The sequence below is a fragment of the Pogoniulus pusillus genome, chromosome 4, assembly GCF_015220805.1.
Source record: "Pogoniulus pusillus isolate bPogPus1 chromosome 4, bPogPus1.pri, whole genome shotgun sequence".
NCBI lineage: Eukaryota > Metazoa > Chordata > Aves > Piciformes > Lybiidae > Pogoniulus > Pogoniulus pusillus.
Window position 1 is genome coordinate 12650659 of NC_087267.1, and position 23111 is coordinate 12673769.

General features: G+C 40.2%; 2 protein-coding genes across 6 annotated transcripts in view; one reads left to right on the top strand and one right to left on the bottom strand.

The window, feature by feature from the left end:
- Positions 1 to 23111, top strand: part of TMEM117 (transmembrane protein 117) — a 336585-nt gene that overhangs the window by 12168 nt on the left and 301306 nt on the right. The gene's annotated exons all lie outside the window — the stretch shown is intronic.
- Positions 16516 to 23012, bottom strand: LOC135175090 (P2Y purinoceptor 1-like). The gene is made up of 2 exons (XM_064142899.1): positions 22943 to 23012; positions 16516 to 17540 (listed from the first exon to the last, which is right to left on the bottom strand). Exons 1-2 carry the CDS (start codon positions 23010 to 23012, stop codon positions 16516 to 16518), a joined length of 1095 nt encoding a protein of 364 aa, XP_063998969.1.

Genomic DNA, 23111 nt, shown 5'->3' on the forward strand with positions numbered 1-23111 from the left:
AAAATTATGAGGCAAGATTGAAGAAAATGGTCCTGAAGAGTCACAGGAGGAACAGTATATAATTCTAATTCCTTGAGATAAAGGGAACAAGGATGAAAAACTGAGAGATTCTACCTTTTACAAAACCCCACAAACAGCCTAACTCTCCTGCTGAGTATCTCCTCCTGACAGATGTGCTCACCAAGCCACTCCCCATTATTTACCTGAAGTCCTGGTTATCTGGGGAGGTCCTAACGGACTGAAGGGTAACAAATGTGACACCTATCTACAAGAAATGTAGACCTGAAGGTGTTTAAAAGGAGGCTGCATGAGGCACTTAGTGCCATGGTTTAGCATAGGAATGCAATGTAAGAGAAAATAGTAATAAGCAGTGTATAAGCACTTGACTTTCATTCCCACAGCTTCAGGGTGCCTCCCACGGGGAAAGAAAGATAGTGGGACATCTGGCCCAGGGGAAAAAAAAAGATGTGATGTATGTAAAAGACTGGGTTGTACTTGCCTAGGTTATGTTATTGTGTAAGTGTGTGCTCTATGCTCAAGACAATATAAACAGAGGCAAAGCCAGCAATAAACGTCTCCAGTTGGATTCACGTTGAATCGTGTGGAGTCTGTAGCAGTCCGAGCATAGTTCAGTTAATTAAAAGGTGTTAGGTGATGAGTTGGACTTGATGATCTTGGAGGTCTTTTCTAACCTGATTAATTCTGATTCTGATTCTGACTTGTTCCACAATATACCTGAAAATGTCTAACCCTCATCATTCTACCAACACCCAGGAAAATTCTCTTTTGTCTCTAATATTATGGTATTGTCATACATCTGTCGAAAAACTTTGACTGTTGTGTCTTCTTGTGGTAATTCCTCCTAAATTCCTGATAATGTGCAAGTTCTTTCCAGCTACTCCAGACAAGACTTTTTCTCTGGACAGTTACTCCTTTTGCTGCTGATCACAGGTTCTTCACTCTCCTTCTCCTGTGGCTAGTGCCTTGGAGATCAGATTGACACCTAATACAATGGCATTAGAAGACAAAACTGACAGTAGGAATTTGTATATTGCTTATATTGAGGTGTACCCAATCTCCCCTTTTATTTTGCTATAGTTACAATCTTACCCTTCAAGAGATGTGCCATAAAGGCATAACCATGGCTCTTTCCTTCGTGTGATGTGTTATGGAAAGGCAAAGTCCTTTGAAGTCTGCTTTCTCACAAAAGAAAGAGCATATGTATTTCTAAATATGTCAGTGTCATTTTGTGGCTGAGTAATTCATACAGTTTGAAATTGAACTCTTTTATAATTATGCCTCTCCAACAGTCTTAGTAGATATTTTGTGACCATTGTGATTGCCTGAAGACAAAATCTGTGATTTTTCGGTGCATATAAAATATGCTGGATGTAGTCTAAGGAGATTTTCTTAAAAGCAGCTTCAAAATGAGTGATGACATTTTTGGCTATTGAAGAGATTTGAATTCCTTACTTGGAGAGGGAAAGGACTCTCCTCTGAAAGAACAGGAAATTTTCAGCATTAAAACCGCTAAAAGTGCTCCATAACCTTAAGGAAACAAGTCCCATGTACTGTTTGCTGTGTCTGTTCCTTCTTAAGGTGCTACTGTCTCCTTTTTTGGCTATTTGAAGATTAAGGTGCTGTGCATTGTCATGCAGCACATGAAGCATTCTGGACCTGAAATCTGCATCATTCACATGTCTTCATTATTTCTTTTTCTCTTAGATCCTGATCTATCTAAATTATCCATATAAAAGTTGGACAGATGCACCTTTAGAGGTGAAATGCTTTTCTGTAGTAGCATCACATTTCCCAGAGAACAGTCTTTTGCTGTGTAAATCTATAGAAGTGGGTAGAAAAGGCTTTCTGTAGAGGTCTCCAACACCTTTATCCTTTGATTATTTCAATTTTGATCATTCAGATTTGTCTTGTGAATCAAGCTCTATTTGAGTAGCTTCCAAGCATAGTTGGCTTGCCTTTTGCAGCAGCATCTGCAATGCTCCAGTGGAGGATTATAGTGTGCTTGCTTTCCTTGTCATACTGAGATTTGAATCACAGAATCATAAAATCTTATTTTTAGACCAACCAGGCTGGAAGAGACCTCCAAGATCATCCAGTCCAATCTATCACCCAGCCCTACCCAATCAACTAGACTATGGTACTAAGTGCTCCATCCAGTCTTTTCTTGAACATTTGCGTACCCCCTTAACAGCAGTAAGCTTCTTCCTGGGGATCTGGCCTTCAGCTTGTATGGTTTGAACTATTATCTGCATGATACTTTACTTTCTTTACCATCTCTCAGTGAAGATGTACTTTATAATGCCAGTTGTGTGAGCTAAAAGGGCTGATGAAATGAAGGTTCTCAAAGTATTCCCAGCCATTGCATTCCTTAGTGATCTCTTTTGGACTTTTCTCCAAAATTTACAGCTAAAATAGTCAGAATCTCACCTTACCTGGTCAGTCCATCCTTATTTCCCCTTATCTTTCCCAGTTCTCAACAAACTCTTACCGAATCCCAGATGACACACACTTTAAAACTCTTCAGACATTATGAAGGTTGACCTTTTTTTATGCCTTTCTGGGTATCAAATAAAATACTATCTTTGTTGAGTCTCTCGTAATGTTGTTTAGGAAGTATCAATTATTCATCCTTGGATGTCCAGGTGAAGTTTTTTTATCCTGATAATGTTGGTGTGGAATGGTATTGATCATAAACTTATGTTTGTAGAGTTGTGCAGCATTTTTTTATTTTCAACTCTTCTTATGCCTGCAAACTTCAGAGAAGCATGCAGATGTCTCTCTAGAAATGCATTCTGCCCTAAGTTACTCCAAGAGTGCATCAGGTGGACTGGGCAGCGTTAGGTTTACAACTTGTATAGGATTAACACTCCGGGGGGAGTAACCTTGAACCTGACCCTAGGTGGTCTTGACCTCTCCCCAGGGGTGGGTCTGAACACTACCAGGTGATGGTTAGCCCACTCCCCCTTCCTATCTGAAGATCCATAAAAGCAGGGGGACTTCCTGTTTCACTCTCTCTCTCTGCGCTCCCTGCCTCCGTGCTTACCACCATTGCCATCCTGTTCCTGGTTTCTCTTTGTTTCACCAGGTGGCCGTCACCCAGGAGGCAGACAAAGCCATCACCATCACAATCGGGTTGTATTTATACCTTTTGTATTTGCTTTCCCTTCTCTATACCTTTTGGAACTTCCCTACCTCAGATACCTTTTTAAAGTTATTGTTAAACTTTTCTTTTTAACTTCCAAATTGAGTGAGATTGATTTCTTTGGATGTGCTTACTTCTCTCTCTCTCCATCTAATCCTTTTCTTTTGGGAAAGAAGGGGGAAGAGGGAAGGGCACTCTATACAAAAATGTTATTGGTTCCATCAGATTTATTTCAGTCTCTGGAAATTAAATTAGAACCGAGACACAACTGGACTCAATAATCTTAAAGGTCTTTTTTCCTACCTCTTAAAGGTCTTTTTCACACCTAAATGATTCTATGATTCCTAGCCTTATAGGAATCATGGCTCTTTACAATGCATTAGCTTCACCACGGTTTCCACACCTCCCCTTCCAACAAGACTAACTGGAGCCCTGTGCATCTGGGATTCAGATTTGTCAAGAAAAGGAGTGGGAACAGATCTGTTATTTTCGTGCTGTGGTAATGGTTATGGCATGTGAGATCCTGCTTTGAGAAGCCGTTCAGACAGAAATCATTATTTTTCAACAGAGGAGCACCTTCTAGTGGTGTTGAATGAATATGCAACCAGTCAAACATTTTCCTTAAATGGGATGTAAATATACTAGATGAAGAATAGTAAATAATATTTCTGCACACTATTTTTTATGATTAAATTGCCAATTCATTAAAAACCCAAATAAACCATCAAACAAACAAACAAAAAACCAAACTCCCAAAAATTGAGTAGAGAAAGCATATCTGGAAATATGAAAGCATTTTTCAATTATAGTACTCCCCACTCCCCCAGCTCCCAACAACCTACTCGGTTTTTATGCACTTACCATGAAATAGTATATCTATGTGTTCTGCTGTGGAATCAACTAACCCTTTGAGTTTTTTTTAGCAATGAAAATTGGGGTTTGTTATATATCTGATTTAGTCCCAGAGGAAATTTGCTATGGAACAGTTATTTTGTCCCAAGTTTTACTGGTTATTAACATATTTTCTCCATCTAGTATATTTCTAGTACAGATATATTCCTCAATATAGTATTTGCCATGGTGACTTTTGCAAATAACATAACTGATAGAGAATCCAAGTTTTTTCCAAGATTACTACTAGATACAGTGGATACAGTGTTTTAGTTGGCATTGAGGATTTCTGCTGTTCAATTTGTATGCAGGAAATAATCTTTTTTGGATGATATTACATAGTGTACATGATGCAAATGAATGACAATGTTTTTGGAAAGACAAATTAGGATTAATGTGCAATGCTTAATTCTATGTCATTGCAGGCAATTTGCACATCAGAGGCAGTTGTCTGTATGAAACAGATATTCATATTCAGGTTTTCAGGGGGTTCCTCTGAAATTTGCAACTGTGTGAGATGTCAAGTACAAGAAATCTGATTTGCAAGTGATTAAAAAAGACATAACTATAATTCCACTGTTTAATCCTGTAAGCATAATCCTATGTTATCAGAGTAGGGAGCTTGGCTTTTTTTTCTGAAGAAATTTTTCAGCATCTGGAAATTCAGCCCAAAGCTGAAACAGGCCTTGCAAACATTTTAACCAATGAAAGCTCATTCCATGCCACCATCATTAACTGGATTTGTTGAAATGACTAGTATTTTTACATCCTCCATCCCATGTTGGTAAGATAACATGGGGAAAAGTTGATAGAGTGTGATGGTTTGGGTGTTCCCTGACCCCCCACACTTTCAGAAATACCCAACTAGACTCAGCCGGTTCTGGGAATATAAATGAAGCTATTTATTTACAGCTAGCACAATATACAAGCAGATATTTACAGTATATACAGTTATAGACAGAAATATACAAGGTAAAAGTAATATAGAAACACAACTCCCCTCCCAGAAACCTGAGTCCCCAGGAGGGGCTCTCAACGACCCCTCACCTTCCCCCTGCCCCTCTCAACCTTACCCCAGTCTCAAGGAAGAATAGAGGTTCATCCAAGAGGTTAAGAAGCAAAGGTGAGTGGCAGGTGAGGTTAGGGAGATGCAGCTCAGCCAGAGCCCAGCCAGAAGATGCCACAAAATGGCCAGAGTGTTATCTAATGTTTTCCCTTCTTGTTCCCATACATCTCAGCGAGACTGTGAGTGAAGTAGACATCACCATTGTTTTCCTTTCACAGCCTATGATCTACTTTTTCTCACCAAAGCATTCTACCCTGCTTCAAACTAGCACATAGAGTCAGGATTTTGTCAACTCCTTCTGCAGCAGTGGACACAATACTCTTTCAAATACCACAAGTGTCACAGAGTCCCTTGTTAGAAGTATGACTCTCTAAGCCTAAGGCTGTTTTGAGTCTGCTAGAATGATAAACATCTTTTCTGTGTAAGATCTATGCAGTTTGCAGCACATACAGGTACTGATAAAGGACTTGATTAACTGGTTGCATACTTTTTTGGTGCTCAGACAAGTGTCTGTCCAGATGCATATACAGATACTAGATGAGAAGGATATAGTTTATGGAGCAATCGTTTTCACCAAGTCTGGAAATACTCAGGTCCAATCACGTACTCCTGTATTTTGTTGTATGCTAGAGACCTGTCTTGCTTGTCATTGGAATGTACTTCCTGTTGATCTGACAGCATCAATTCTCCACTTCTCTGATGCACTGGAAATGCAAACACGCTCTCTAAGCCCTGGGATACTTTTTTGTGCACTGTGAGGTTTAGTCACAGTGCCCAAAAGAGCCAGCGTAGTTTCAGATATTTATTGGAGATAAGAAATAAAACAAAACCCTTGCCTAATCTGTACATACTGAGATAAAACTAGAAAGCTGTCTCTGTTCAGGCTTTCTTTTTTGATGCCTACTTTATATCTCTGATTAAAACTAGAAAGGACTTCCTGTGTGGGAGTGCTCATCTGCTGAGATCTTGATGAAAAACAGTGTACTCTCTGCTTGATCAGGAGACAGTCCTTCCTTTGAGAAACAAATTAGTTTTGTTATATCATTTGTTTTCAGTCCTATATTTGACTGACCAAGTGATTTTTTTTTTTTTTTTTTTTTTTTTTTTTTTTGGCTCAAGGAAACATAAATTTCTATTCTCTCCTCCTCCTTGCCAGTATGATAGAATCATAGACTCATAGAATCAACCAGGTTGGAAGAGACCTCTGAGATCATCCAGTCCAACCTTTCACCCAGCCCTATCCAGTCAACTAGACCATGGCACTCAGTGCCTAATCCAGTGATGGCTCAGCATACATGCGTAGTACTAATGCTACATTCCCTGCATTTAGTCCCAGCACTGCTTACCTTAGTCCTGTAGAAAAAACTCTAGCAAAGCTTGTGGTCAAATCTAAACATCTTTTAGTTGTGGGTGGCTGTTTTTTGTCAACCACTGCTTCATGTGTTTGATAGCAGCACTGTTCATTCAAATTAGGCTAAAGGTAAATGATGCTATTAAGCTATTTATTTACAGATGTAGTCAAGTACATTTATATTTTTATATGTTTATATTACAACGAGGCCAGCTGTCTACAACTACCTGAAGGGACATTGTAGCCAGGTGGGGGGTGGCCTCTTCTCCCAGGCAACCACCAATAGAACAAGGGGGCACAGTCTCAAATTGTGCCGGGGAAAGTATAGGCTGGATGTTAGGAGGAAGTTCTTCACAGAGAGAGTGATTGGCATTGGAATGGGCTGCCCAGGGAGGTGGTGGAGGCACCGTCCCTGGAGGTGTTCAAGAAAAGCCTGGATGAGGCACTCAGTGTCATGGTCTAGTTGACTGGCTAGGGCTGGGTGCTAGGTTGGCCTGGATGATCTTGGAGGTCTCTTCCAACCTGGTTGATTCTATGATTCTATGATTTATTCTGCCACAATACTACAGTTTAGACCACTTACTGGAATGACCACTTGTAAACCTGTAGATGCTCCTAGATAGATGATGCTTTTTTTTTTTAATTATTAATGACTCAAGAATGCTTTGTAAATGTTTATTTTAAAAGACTATGTGATAGGTAGATTGTAAGCAACTCTATTCAGTGTTAAAAATAAGCTTGTGAATCAGTTTGAGTGCAGTTTCAGGAAAAAAGGAATGAACAGTATTAAAAAAAATATTTTGATGAGTTGTTGCAGAGTGTTGCTAAACTGATATTGAAAAGCAGAGATTACAGCACTGCCCTTCGAAGTTCAGCATCAGCATTATATGAGATATAAATACTGCTATTTTTCTTTTACCTAATGTGAAACGTGGCAAGAGGGCAAATGGAGTTGGTGTAGGCACTACATATAAGACAAAGAAACTTAGCAGCTCAAAAATTGAATTAAAAATAAAGAAAGGAAGAGGATCATGAAATTATTTTTCTAGGTCTGGCAGTTAAATAAAAACAAGTTTCTTAAAAATGCAAAAAAGATTAAAAGTGCAGAAATATAATTAATATTTATAAGCCCTCTAACTGACTTTTGTTAAGTATTGAGAACATCTAAAGAGATCATTTTTTTTCCACATCCATTGTGTAACCTGGGATGCAGCCACATAAAATTAAAACATCTACAGCTCAAGAACAAATGCGTTGGCATTTTCTATTGCTTAGTGCAGGGGTTTCAGTTGCTTCCCTACTAAAAAAATGTTCTAAAACATTACAGGAAATCAATATCTATTTTTACAGGTTTCTGTTTAACCACATCAGCACAATTGTCTAACCCTGAAGTAATAAGATCAGTAAGAGTGATGTCTATAATTAAAATTACATCTTAAGTCTGTATAATGGAAGTTGTCAGATGCGGAAAAATTTGGAATCAAGCCTCTCTGGCATAGCTTTTAAGTCTTCCCAAGTTATCTGCATTTTACAGCTTTTTCACAACAACAGCTTGAGGTATTGCATCTAGTAATGGTAATGACATTCATGTGAAGTAAAGACAGAGGTGTGGTGCCTTTATGAACACCCAGGACAAGAAGTTATCCTTGAGACAGCAATGTGGCCTCGTGACAAAGAAGGCAAATGGTATCCTGGGGTGCTTTAAGAAGAGTGTGTCCAGCAGGTTGAGGAAGGTTCTCCACTCACTCTTCTCTGGCCCACCTTGAATATTGTATCCAGTTCCGGGGTCCCCAGTTCAAAATGGACAGAGATCTACTTGAGAGAGTCCAAGGGAGGGCTACAAGTATGTTTAAGAAACGCGCACTGCCTGATGAGGAGAGGCTGAGAGACCTGAGGCTGTTTAGTCAGGAGAGAAGACTGAGATGGGATCTAATAAATGTATATACATAGATTAGGACTGGGTGTTAAGAAGGAAGGGACATCACTTGTGCCCTGTGATAGGGCAAGGGGCAATGAATGAAAACTACAGCACAGGAATTTCCACCTTAACATGAGGAAGAACTTTATTACTGTAAGGGTCACCAGGGCACTGGAACAGGCTCCCCCAAGAGGTTGCAAAGTCTTCTTCTCTGGAGGCTTTCAAGACCTGTCTGGACACATTCCTGTGTAACCTGCACTATATTCTGTAGTCCTCCTCTGGCAGGGTGCTTGGACCCAAAGATCTCCAGAGATCCCTTCCAACCCCTAATATCCCATGATCCCGTGATATAGTACAGACCACTACCACCCTTCTCTTGATTGCCTTTGGGTAATCCAATAAGAGAAAATGTCAGCCCTTTCCTTGCAACAGCAGAAGTCCATCTTGTACTTGTTTTTATATTAAAAGATGAATGTGCATTCTTAGGAACATTTGGACTTCTGTTCTTTTTCTTTGAGAAATAGCAAGGAATCTTTAAAAGCCACATGTCATTTTAGAGTGCTACATGTTTCACCTGCATACACTCAACTGCAGTTTCTAGTTCAGACCAGGCCATTGAGACCATCAAAATCAGGTGAGATAGGCCATACAAGAAGCCTGATGGAAAGAACTCTGGCTACTAATGTTCTTCTAACTGGTTTTGTCTGGACTAGTGGGAAATTAGAGGTCTTAGCTTCTCATTGCCCTAGTACACGATGTACTTTGCAATGACATTACTTTTCTAGCTAGGTCAGTAGCTGAGACCTTGGCTATTACATTTGGTGACATTAAGCTACGTTTTACCTTAGACTGCAAAAGCTGAGAACTGCAGTGCTGCCTGATTAAGGTTCACCTTTCCCAGCTGGAGACAGCCCCATCCATGCCGAGTCATGTGAAGAGGAAGAAACTGAGCTAGTAAGTGTTACGTTGGGAGAAGGTCTGAAAAGAGAGTTTGAGAGGGGCTGTAGAGGTGGTAGGTCCCTGCGCAAGGGCCAGCACATCCCATCACCTGTGACTGTGGGTTGTAGGCACAGCACAGAGAGACTTGACAGCCCTGAGACTTGTATTTACTTGTGTTGAGACTTGTGTTTCTGTAAGGCAGGAGCAGAGGGGCTACATTTCCCTGCAAAGTGGATGGTGGACTTAGTGATATTATGTGCCTCTGCCATAGTTCCTCCAGGTGTAGATTCAGTCTAGCATATTTTTTCTTCTATCTAAAGAGCTTTGCTAATAAAAGAAGTGTACAAAGTTGAAGTATTTAACTGCCTTGTGATGCTGTTTGTCATAGCTCTTTGCCAAGAGAAGCATGGAAAAGAAAAAAATGTTGATGGCAGACTACATTCATTTTTTTTTGTATATTGAGGAGAAAGAGAACTTTCAGGAGCATTTGAACATTTTTATATTTAAAAGGTATACTCATCTCTTAATAAATGTGAAAATTTCAGGAGGCCTTCCAGTATCTTAAGGGGGCTTACAAGCAAGCTGAGGAGGGACTTTTCAGGATGTCAGGATGTCAGTGGTGGAACTAGGGGGAATAGAGCAAAGCTAGAAAAGGGTAGATTCAGACTGGATGTTAGGAAGGAGTTCTTCACTATGATGGTGGTGAGACCTTGGAACAGGTTTCCCAGGGAGGTGATTGAAGCCCCATCCCTGGAGGTGTTTAAGGCTGGGCTGGATGAGGCTCTAGACAGTCTGACCTAGTGGGAGGTGTCCCTGCCCATGGCAGGTGGGTTTGAGCTAGATGATCCTTGTGATCCCTTCCAATCATGACTGATTTTATGATTCTACGATTCTAGGTTTGTCTGTGAGACAAAGGTATTAGAAAGACAAATGAAGAACAGCCCACGCATAAAGGTGTTTTTTCTTAGAAAGCAGCTTTTGCCTATTTGTGGCAAAATTTACCTGTTCAACTTGGAGGCTTTTATTTTAACAATTTTTACTTATAAAACAGTGCTGAATTTACAGTAGCAAATGAGACAGTTGTTTTTCTGACCACAGCTGAGCACATACATAAACAGATCTTCCAGGTTGTGGCTCATTTTGAATTCATCTAGTATACTACAAAGATGTCACTCACTCTAATACCTCAGAATCTAGATATGAAAGCTACCAATTTTGGTAGGCTAATACATTATTATACTATTCAGTGATGTGTTCAAAGTCATTATAATAGCTGAGTGTTGAACTGGTTGCCATGTCCTCAGGTTCAATCCAAACAGATCTGTGAGAAACCAGAATTGCAACGTACTTGTTACAGTAGAAGATGTTGACTTTGGCTCTTGGCTATTTAGTTTATTGCTAGCTTATTGTTGCAAAATGGAAGAAACTTATTAATTTTACTCTTTTTTATGTCATTCTATCTGGGAAATATTATCATAAAACATTTGAGGAGCAGGTACTGCCAAATAAAAATACGACCAAGTAAATAGGACCAGATGTCTGGTGCCTTTTAACTCTTATTTTATAGAATTTTTTTATTATTATTTCAGTCAGGACAACATTAGCATTAGTTCAGCCTAGTTGAACAAAAACACTTTGCAAAAAATGTGCTTAATTGATTATGGAATCACTTATGAGCAGGCAAACAAACATCTAGAATCCTTGTCGGCTACTGGGGTGTATTCACGCTGAGTATTGTGAGGAATATGAATAAGCTAAAGGCAAGAGAAGGAAGGATTTTTCATGACTTTTGTGTCCTGAAGATGATTTTAAAAGATTACACTTACCTTTAGACTCAGACCAGCGTAAAGCATGTTCTGTGAGATCCTAGTCTGGGAGAACAGATAGAGGCACTGTGGCCAAGACATGTTTTACAGGAACTCTCCTGTTGTCTTCTTCCTTTTCTGTTCTTCATTATTCAGGATTGGTTAGGAATAATCTTTTTTGGAAGCAGGAGGCATTTTTTTTCTCTTTTCCTTCTCCTTTTTCTTTTTATGTGTGCAAGTGCTTTGGGACCACTTTTATAAATGGCTTTATTGATAGAAAATTAATGAGCTTTACAAGATTGTGTGGACTGTGTGAGATTGCAGTTGGCTACAGAAACAGATGTGTAGGCAAAGGTTTACATTTGTAACACAATTATTCCGTATTTTCCTTTCAGTGGAACAAAACCAAGGAACAATGCAGAAAACCAGATTCTAGTAGAGTTTCAGAGTGAGTGCAGAACACTGGATGAAGAGTTAGGACTTCTACCTTACTCAATATTTCATAGCTTGAACTTCATCTTGCTCCTGCTTGACCCTAGAAAAGTGTTTAGAGCAAGGCTGTCACCCATGCTTTCTGCTCCTCTTGTTCATATTTTTGGGGTCAGGGAGGATCAAAGGATATGCAGCATAAATCAGTGTTGCATTGATACATACGATTTCATGGCAATTTTTACCTTTGGAGTTGGCAGCAGATTGGATTCAGACCTGCAAGAGCATCTCCCTGCCTCTGCTTTCCTGGGGATTCCCTGGTCATTGGCACAGTGTAGTAAGTGCTCCTTGATACTCTCCCAGGCTCGTGATAGCAGCTGCTGGCACTGCTCTATCTTGTCTGCCCTGCACCATGCAGCCCTTTGGTAAGGTGATGCTGACAGTAAGTAAGAAACATCTAATTTTTGCATTTTTCTATGCAAGTATGCTGCATAGGTCAGTCATATTGTGAATATAAAGCTCATTCCTGTTCACTTAAATGCATTTTATGTTCTCATTACCTGACCAGAATAAAGTTTCTCCTTAGCTTTTTTTCTGTTTGAGTCAGACTCCCTCCTTGACTTTAATGCATTTCCTTATTGTTGCCTTAGTTTTTCTTTTTACACAGTGAAACAGAGAAGCCCTAGACTTTGAGAATCTCTGCAATCTGCTTCTTGCAAAAGGCACCACAGCTGAGTTGTGGAAGGGTCATCTGTCAAGCTTTTTAAGTACTTTCATAGAATCATAGAATGGTCTAGGTTGGAAGGGACCTCTGAAGGTCATCTAGTCCAACCTTCTCTGCAGTAAGTAGGAACATCCTCAGCTAGATCAGGTTGCTCAGAGCCCTGGCTAGCGTCCTCTTGAATATCTCCAGGGATAGGGCCCCAACCACCTCTCTGGGCAACCTGTTCCAGTGTTCCACCACCCTCATAGTAAAGAACCTCTTCCTAATATCCCATCTAAATCTGATCTTCTCTAGCTTGAAGCTATTGCCCTTTGTCCTATCATTACAGGCCTTTGTAAACAGTCTCTCTCCATCCTTCTTGTAGGCCCTCTTCAGGTACTGGAAGGCTGCTATTAGGTCTCCCCAGAGCCTCATCTTCTCCATACTGAACAACCCCAGCTCCCTCAGTCTGTCTTTGTAGAAGAGGTGCTTCAATCTCCTAATCATTTTCATGGCCCTCCTCTGGACCTACTCCATCAGGTCCATGTCCTTTCTATATTGAGAGCTCCAGATGCAGTTTGCCAGTTGAGTTCTCACTTTATTTGTCTTGAGCTCACTGGAGGCTTTCAATCTAATCTTTGATTGAAGTGTTTATTTTTATCATAAGATTGCAAGTTATTATTATTATTAATAGCAAGTTGCGAGCACAAGCTGTATTCATAGGTGTTATAAAGGCATCAGTTCAAGAGGAAGAAATATTTTTTTCCCAAAATCAGTGATTTTGATAATCTTTTTCAGAATTTCATGTGAATTGAATGCTTTTTTTTTTCATTAACAACCAAAGTTCTTTCTAGTGGTAGTTGATTAATGTGTAATAGTAACATTAACATCTGTGTAGTGTAGATATTATGCAGTGAGAATAAAATGATCTGTCCAAACAGAAAACCAACTGTGTTGCTATTAAAAATCTCTGGAGAATTTAGAGAAGTTGTTGGTCTAAGCTGTTGTTGTCTCTCCTGAAAAAGCTCGCTTACTAGAAGTCCTGGAAGGTAGAACCTGAGAATCTCTTCCCAAGAGGTGGAGAAAGAAAAAGTGCATCTGTGCCTTTAAAGATACATTGAAAGATAAAAATGACAGGTGTTTGCTTTTTGAAATAGCTTGCTGTTTGCAAGCTTGGGTGCAACCTAGGGGGAGTAATAAACTCACTTAGCACAGAGCTACACACCGATCTCTCCTGTTCTGTCCTTCTTCATGCTGAGAGCACCTTTGTCATTAAATGGCATTGACATTGTTTCTGTATCAGTCTGAGATATACGTGTACATTGTAGTAGGTAATCGCCAATGGGTGTACTATTGTGGATTAAAAAGCTCTCTGCCTTAAGCGAGCCAATGCACTGTTAGTAGCCCTCTCTTGTTTTAAAAAGAAAACTCATGCATTAAAAAAAAATAGGAAAGAAGAGAAAAAAGTGAATATTTTTATTTTAAATAAGGGAAATGGAAAGGTTAAGAAATTATCAAAGGAGCAAAGGGACACTAAAATGAGGTAAGTGCACAACTCTTCTGCATGGAATGTAAACATGCAGTTGTGCTACGAGATGCCGTGTTTGCTGGTACATCCAAACACAGGTAAAGTGTTTCAAGTTGTCAGGAGCTGGTTTGTCATTGGTTATTAGGACCCATTTTGTCGTTCTGTGCCACAGTTCCAAAGATTTTAAACCCCCATAGTTGTAGTTATTGTATACTGGCTAGATGGCCGCTCTTAAAAGAGTTGCTGTCAATGGATCTGTGTCCAAATGGAGCCTGTTATGAGTGGAGGGATTGGTGCTGTTTAACATCTTTGTTGGTGACATGGATAGTTGGATTCAGTGCACTCTCAGCAAGTTTACTGATGATACCAAGCTGTCTGGTGTGGTCAACACACTGGAGGGAAGAGATACCATCAAGAGAGACCTTGATAGGCTGTAGATACGGGCCCATGCCAAACTTGTGAAGTTTGACAAGGCAGTGCAAGGTCCTGTATCTGGGTCTGGGCAGCATCTCTTACTTTTCTTGCAGTTCATCCATCTCTGTATTTCAGAACTTTTCCTGTGCATGCCCCCTCATGCTGATGAGCTCAGATTTTGTGGCAGATCCACACAGTCACACAAAGCAAAACACTTATGAGAAAGCTGAAATTGCCCAGGGTTTGGGGAACACCACATTCTATTGTTTTGGAAACCTTGCTGCCCTGGGGGAAGACTTAACAAAGCTCCTCAGTCTGTGCTTGTTTGCTTCAAGAGTAGATTTACTGTGGCTCTGACTATCCTTATATATCACTCTCTGTGATGGTTAGGGAGTTACCCACCTCCCCCACACTTATGAAATCATCCACACTAGGTGCAGCCAGCTGGAAGTTAAGGAATAAAGCTATATTTACATCTTAGCACAATTTACAAGCATATATATACATGATATATACAAATATTTACATATTTACAGTTATATCCAAATTAAAATTAATACAGAAACACAAAATTCCTCTCAAAATAGATTGCCAGGAGGCCCCTGACCCAAACCTCCTCTTTCCCTCCCTTCAGAAATAACTGGATCAATCCCTGTATATCTCACATGATAAATCTGGAGAGTGAGGTGAGATCTGAGGTGAGATGTCAAATAGACGACAAGAAAGTGAGAAGAAGTAAAGGGTTAGGTCAGGTTAGAGTTAAGGCAGAGGCAATCACACAGAGACTGCCAAAGAGAAGGAGCAGAATCAAAGCTGGGAAGTGTGTGAGTAGTGTGTTATATATTTTGACTAGTTGTGTTTCTCAGCAGAAGAATGAGCGATATAGGTTACTGTTGTTTTGTTTCTTCTCACAGCAAAGATTTAATTTATCTCAGTAAAATATTCCAATTAGCCTCAAACCAGCACAATATTCTGTTTGTTTGTCTGTTTTTGGAAATGTGCTTGCACTTACCTGGGTTAATGAGGTTCCACTGGCAGTGTCAGTGGAGCTCCAGTTCAAGCAGCAGTAAAATGAAGTACATGTAGAAAGCATCTCTGCAAATGCTTGGAAGTTCATGTGTAAGCATCATGATTGTTACTAATTGCATAGTACAATCACAAGAGCACTTAGAAATAGATGAAAGAATAATTAACAGCAACTGTAAGAAGGCTCCTCATCACTACCTGCTCTTAATCTTACTGTATTTTTCTGGCCAAGAATTAGCTACTTATGACCTTTCTTTATCATTCATTCCATCTTGCATGTGCATACAGGTAAGAAGTGCTCTTTCACAAGAAGCTGAGGTGGATTTATGACAAGAATGTTTGAAATGCCAGTTCTGTAAGATAAGGAGTTGTTAGTGTTTCTTTTCACATCCTGGGGTGCTGAGTGAGCTGGCAGTTGAGCTGGCCAAGCCACTTTCCATCATTTACCAACAGTCCTGGCTCACTGGAGAGGTCCCCAAAGACTGGAAGCTGGCCAATGTGATACCCATCTACAAGAAGGGCTGGAAGGAGGAACTGGGAAATTACAGACCTGTCAGCCTGACCTCAGTGCCAGGCAAGGTCATGGAATAGGTCATCTTATCACCAGTAGGACAAGGGAGGTTATTCTTCCCCTGTACTCAACACTGGTCAGGCCACACCTTGAGTACTGTGTCCAGTTCTGGGCCCCTCAATTCAAGAGAGATGCTGAGATACTGGAATGTGCCCAGAGAAGGGCAACAAAGCTGGTGAGGGACCTGGAACACAAACCCTGTGAGGAGAGGCTGAGGGAGCTGGAGTTGTTTAGCCTGGAGAAGAGGAGGCTCAGGGGGGACCTCATTGCTGTCTACAACTACCTGAAGGGAGGCTGTAGCCAGGTGGGGGGTGGTCTCTTCTCCCAGACAACCACCAACAGAACAAGAGGACACAGTCTCAAGGTAGCCCGGGGAAAGTATAGGCTGGATGTTAGGAGGAAGTTCTTCACAGAGAGAGTGATTGGCATTGGAATGGGCTGCCCAGGGAGGTGGGGGAGTCACCATCCCTGGAGGTGTTCAAGCAATGCCTGGCTGAGGCACTTAGTGCCATGGTGTAGTTGACTGGCTAGGGCTGGGTGCTAGGTTGGACTGGATGATCTTGGAGGTCTCTTCCAACCTGGTTGATGATATGATTCCTTAAAGTTTACTTCACATCGTGGTACATTCTTGCTTTTTCAGGAGGTTGTTGTACAGTACAGGAGGCTACATTTTAAATGGACAGTGGGAGATGTGTCTTTATAGACCGATGTTTAAGTCAATGTTCTTAGGGACAGAGTGATATCACTTACCCTATCTGCCAGATGGCAGCAGCACTGGCATTTGGGGTGACATTTTATGCTTTTAAGTGTTTGATAGAATGTCTTATTTGATACTGTAAAAATGATTGGGTCAAGGCAACTGTTGATACTGCAGATGATCTCTGTGACTTTATAAATGCCACTTAGTGTACCTATGTTCTCACAGGGTGGTTGACAGTTAATTCTGTAAGTTAGTATCACCATCATCATAACATGGTAAGGTATGAAAGAAATAGCAAATACAATCATAGCAGCTGAAATCAGTAACAGAGGCCTAACAAGTCTGTGCCTTCTTTGCTGTCGTTTACTGAGTTGTAGTAATGCTTTGAGAGTTAACATATAGCATGTAAAGAGGATTGTGCCTGGAATTAGGAATCTCAGTACAATCTTGCAGAGGGTGAATGGCACTGCAAATTGTAAAGGTTCTTCAGTGCCATCCAGGAAATCCATGATGTGATGGTGCCTTTTAACTGCAGCTGTGTAGTAGATCTCAGGCATTGATGCAATCACTATGAAGATCCATACCGCGATGGTACAAAACACAGCCTTTCCTTTGTTCCACCATGTTAATGAAGTGATGGGATGGACAGCACCTAGGTACCTGTCAAAACTGATGAGTGTCAGGAAATAGACACTTCCATAGACATTAACACTAAAAAATAGTTTTCTGATCTGATAAAATGCTTGGCTGGAATCCACAGCTGACTTCTGGAGACTATAATATACTGAAAAAGGTGCCATCAGAGTCCAAGTGAAGTCACACAGTGCCAAGTTAAAGAGAAATATGGTATTGGTAGTCCATGTTTTCATGCAGTACACATAGTGTCGTAGTGCAAGTATATTGCCTAGAAATCCTGCCAGTAGCATGAATGTGCAAACCCCAATCAGCAAATAGCAGTACCAGTCCAGCTCAGAGTTTCTGTTGCAGATGAAAATAGTGCTGCATGTAGCATTCATCATCTTTCCATGATGTATGCCTGGAGGGAAAAGAGAGAACAACAGCTGAAAAAAAAAAGTATTCAATAGATGTATTGGACTTGAATCTCAGAACTTGTAAATTAAATTCAGTATGTTTCAATTGGAAGAAGAATTCAGAATATGGGATGATGCAGAAGCTCTTCTCTATCTGAGAAAAATGTAAATTCCAAGTAGATAAGACTTAAATCTTACCCTACAACATTAACACAGCCAAATCTTTACATTCTCTCCTCTCTAATATTTGCTGTAGTGTACGCTAGATGAGAGAAACACCCTCAGTAACAGCAGTATCCCCTTACCCACTAGTGCATCTGTGTTTATATTTGGAAGAAGCAGGAGAGAATATAGGACAGTAATTGTCCACTGTTGTATCTTTTTGTGGCCCAGTTTGCATCAACGTCTGCTATGAAATCTCTGGAATGTAGATCTGTATTTTTAAAGCAAGGTTTTTATACTTGTAAAGTCTTATGTTTAATCCTAACAAGTTTATATTTATAATAAATACAAAATAAGGGCTGGAATAGTCTGCCAAAATGAGCTGTCACCAGTTACAGTTTGTTATGTTTCTAAAACCTCTCTCCAAATGACACAGCAGATGCCAATATGTAAGGGTCTACTCAAATAGGAGCTTTGTATGAGTGTCATCCAGATGGTCATTTATGGAACAGAATCCACTACAGTGCTTGATAGAATGGCACAATAACATTTTACTCAGTGTAAATTTTACTTCGAAAGGGAGAAAGGACTTTCTGAAAATGTTATTGATTCCTTGAATTTTCTGAACAGCTTTAACCATTACACTGATAGTATGACACCAAGCTGGGAGCAGGTGTTGATCTGTTGGAAGGTAGGAGAGCCCTGCAGAGGGACCTGGACAGGCTGGATGGGTGGGCAGAGGCCAGTGGGATGAAATTTAACAAGGCCAAGTGCAGGGTTCTGCACTTTGACCACAACAACCCCAAGCAGTGCTACAGGCTGGGGACTGAGTGGCTGGAGGGCAGCCAGGAAGAAAGGGACCTGGGGGTACTGGTAGATAGTAGCTGAAGATGAGGCAGCAGTGTGCCCAGGTGGCCAAGAGAGCCAATGGCATCCTGGCCTCGCTCAGGAACAGTGTGGCCAGTAGGATGAGGGAGGTTATTCTGCCCCTGTACTTGGAACTGGTCAGGTCACACCTTGAGTCCTGTGTCCAGTTCTGGACCCCTCAATTCAAGAGAGATGTTGAGGTGCTGGAATGTGTCCAGAGAAGGACAACAAATCTGATGAGGGGCCTGGAACACAAACCCTATGAGGAGAGGCTGAGGGAGCTGCGGTTGTTTAGCCTGGAGAAGAGGAGGCTCAGGGGTGACTTCATTGCTGTCTACAACTACCTGAAGGGAGGTTGTAGCCAGGTGGGGGGTGGCCTCTTCTCCCAGGCAACCAGCAATAGAACAAGGGGACACAGTCTCAAGTTGTGCCAGGGGAGGTATAGGCTGGATGTTAGGAGGAAGTTCTTCACAGTGAGGGTGATTGGCATTGGAATGGGCTGCCCAGGGAGGTGGTGGAGTTACTGTCCCTGGAGGTGTTCAAGCAAAGCCTGGCTGAGGCACTTAGTGCCATGGTGTAGTTGACTGGCTAGGGCTGGGTGCTAGGTTGGACTGGATGATCTTGGAGGTCTCTTCCAACCTGGTTGATTCTACGATGAGTTATTTTTTTTTAATGCAATGTTTTATTTCATGTCAACCTTGATACAGTGTGTGTTTTCAAGAGGTGCATTCACACAGGTCAAAGCATAACAAACATGAGTTACAGTGTAAAGCTGCTAAATAAAGATTTCATTATAGTGCTTTGCAGATTTACGGTTCACCCAGGCAGTGAATTGACAGAAAGCTAGTTCAGGCTGTAGTCAATGAAATTAGGAAAGAAAGTTGTTTGTCTAGAAGCTCAGCAACAAAAGCAGTCAAATGACTTTCCAGAAGGTGAATGTAGATAGAAAACCATCTGGTTTACTCACTGTGTATTTCACAGGTGGGGAATGTTTGCTCACTAAATGTATGTTGATAAGTATTGAAGCACTGTACTTTAACCTAAGGTTACTCTTTCTTTTTCCCTACTCTTCTCCATACCCCTAGTGAATAGAAAAAATTACACAAATGTTGTGTAATTTCAGATTAGCTTTTTAAGGTATCCCTGTAAATTCTGTGAGATGTAGCTGCTCTAATTGGTACAATGCAGTTATGTAACATTTTCATACAATGTGTTCAATTGAAAGGGATTTGAGTATGGACAGAGAAGTTATCTTCTCTTAAAATCCTCTTGGGACAGGTCATGCTTGCTTTTAACTACGCTGTATTTTCTACTTCTCTGTCTTCCTTTTCAATAATTATTAATGAAGGCCCTAAGCACTTTATTCTAGGTTGTGTTGGCAGTACAAATAAGCCCTGAAGTGGCTACAGACAGTGTGGCTGTGCTGCATGAGAGAATTGTAATGCCATGTTCCTGGTCTCATCAAGCTCCTGGAACAGGACTATTGGTGGGTCTAAGAGGAGGGAGGCAGACAGCTGTGGCCCACTTTGCTGTAATCTGGCAGGATAAAGTAGCAATGTGTGTTCTAAAACGTTGTCTCCTATTAATTATTTGTATTATAATAAATCTTAGAGTCCCTATCCAAGACTATGTTCTTTAAACAGTGTGTCTTGCAGTTGATCTGAATGGTTTGCAAGGTGGCCACAGGGGAACAGGTGGAAAGATAAAGAGAACTTTTCCTGAGGTAAAAAAATAAGCAAGAGGAAAAAATCACAAGTGTTTTAACTCCCAGCTTGGTGCCATAACAGGAACTCCTTCCATCAAAACAATTTGAAGCCTTGCACAATCAGGACCCAGTGTCCTTGCATGTGGGAAGACAGTTGGCATGCTGTGCTATATCCTGAGGCCATCTGAGCTACCCTAACATCCGTTAGATCTGCGAGCATGCTGTAATGGTTTTCAGAAGTGACACTGGTTGGTTTTTCATCAGATAATAGCAAGTTTTCTGTCAGCTGTACTCAAACCAGCAGAGTAACTCAAGCTATAAGATGTGACTTGATCATCTTCACAGTTCACGTTCAAAATTCTGCATCTGTAGTTGAAGAAAACTCCCTGAGCATTGCTATTCACTATTAAATCCATAGAGTCTTAAACAAAGCCAGCCAACATGTATACACCCGTTTTAGCAGTAGCAGAATGAGCAGCAGCACCATGCCAATACACTGTGACAAATGAGGCTTTGCATGTTGGTTTTTCATCAGATAATAGCAAGTTTTCTGTCAGCTGTACTCAAACCAGCAGAGTAACTCAGGCTATAAGATGTGACTTGATCATCTTCACAGTTCATGTTCAAAATTCTGCATCTGTAGTTGAAGAAAACTCCCTGAGCATTGCTATTCACTATTAAATCCATGGATTCTTAAACAAAGCCAGCCAACACGTATACACCCATTTTAGCAGTAGCAGAATGAGCAGCAGCACCTGTACTGTGACAAATGAGGCTTTACATGTGTTGTTAGTGCACAGAACAGACTTGCCAGACTTTGGTGAACGTAGGACTGAATTCTGAAGGATGAAAAGTACTTTGGATTTATCAAGATTAATTTTTCAGCTGGACAGTTTCAGCCATTGATGGAGATGGTCGTGAACATTAAATGGACAGAAAGAACAACCATAATGTGGCATCCAGAATTAAAGGATTACTCTGGTTTGATGATGGGCTGGACATTAGAGTGTTACACATATTCCCAAGAAAGCATTGATGTTTATTGTCTCAATCACTCATAATTAACAGAAGAAAGCCTGTGAAATGAATGGCTAAGTCTTCTACATCTCTCTTTTGAGAAGCAGTCTGATAGATCCAACCATCTTACGGGCTGTGGATCTAAAGATGCAGGAAAAGTTCTACCTTTAAAAAAAGTAGCCTGCTTGATTTAATCAGGTATTGTCTTTGCCTGTTGTGTTGCCTCTTCTTTTGGATCTGAAAGAAATATGGCTTGGATCTCTGGCAATACCTATAAGCTCCCCAGTCATTATCCCTAGCAGTGTTTGCACACTATTATAGAAAGACAAGTGAGTTTCAGCTGATGAATTGATTTATTGCCTGATTTGTTACAAAGCCTTAAATCCTGAAGCCTGTAGTAGCCTATATTCTTCCTGTGCCTGTGATGTGGCCTCCAAAACCCTTGAGTAGATTCAAGACCTTGTTTCAGTTAAAAAACAAATTTTTTTGAGGAAACTTTGTGAACTAAACATTGTGCAAATCAGAAGACTCTTGCTTTGCTTATGCAGCTACTCGTAGTTGACAGGTTATCAATAATAGTAATTCATATGGCATATAACTTTCAGCTTTAGTGCATTTGTTTATTAAAAAAAAAGGAAAAATCTCTGATTTTGTATGTGCAGATATGTTCTAAGAAGCACATCCTTCCCTGTCATACCTATGGGGTTTTTGGATATTTTTATCATGGTCATAATGATCAGAGATTAATTTGGTCTCAAGGAAAAAAAAAGGAAAGAAAAAAGAAGTTGAAATAACTGATTTTTTTTTGTGTGTTAATTTAATCCTTCTCTACTCTGTTTGCCCTTTGCTTCTTTCTGCTTCCTGTTCTTTGTAGTAGAAGCCTTAATTTTGCATTAACTGTTTTATTTGTTGGGATTACTCTGAGAAATTTTCATTTGCATGTTTGCAAGTATATTTCAGTCTGGTATGAATCCATTCCAGTTGCCAGATAGTTTTTCCATATTTCTGACTATTCACACCCCAATATATATATTTCTGTTACATCTTCTCCCAAAGTGTAACCCTTTTAGCTCCTTTCAGCAAATTCACAAAACATTATACAGGTAGTCCTAAATTTTGTAATACAAATGTGAAGTGTTATTTGTAATATATCCTTTAGCATCTTACTTGTTGGGTAATCATCACATGCATTCCTTTTTCATGTTCAAGTGAATTGATACGAAAGGATACTTAATGCAATGTATTAAGTGGAGAATTTCACATATTTTAGTTCAACTGCATTTACCATAATTTACATACTAATATGGTGGGAAGAGTAAGTAATATACAGCAGTATTTGTATGCAGGTAGGTAAGTGGATTGTGCTAATACCCAATCCCTTTCTCTTTAATGATTCAATCAGTATTGTGATTAAGATGCTATTTTTTTTTGTTAAAAATTATATTCATGTACTTACTTGAGACTTAATGAAATCCTAGATAGCAAACACAAGCTAGAAGGATAGTTAAGCTGTAAGAATTTGCCTGCTAAAGACAATATTTGTCAAATGTATACATCTGTGTGTATGTTAGTCACCATGTCACAGCTAAACAAGAAAAAAAGACATTGCTTTGGAGAATATAGGTGCAATTAATGCTTAATATATCTTTCTCTTACCTGATTTAGAAAGGTTGAAAAAATCTATTTTACAGAAGTCTGGATGTCCATCTATAATTTTCCTCTCCATTATTCTGGATCTTCTAAAATCACAACTCTACTTTACGTGTACTGTTCTTAATCCAAGGCGCTGGTGATACTCCACATATACAATGGTAGCTCTTCAGAG

Bases quoted from the DNA above. Each gene is read 5' to 3' on its own strand.
- LOC135175090 (XM_064142899.1), bottom strand. From the start codon at position 23,012: ATGGAGAGGAAAATTATAGATGGACATCCAGACTTCTGTAAAATAGAT. The intron at 17,541-22,942 runs GTAAGAGAAAGA...TTTTCCCTCCAG, and splicing joins TTTCAACCTTTCTAAATCAG to GCATACATCATGGAAAGATG.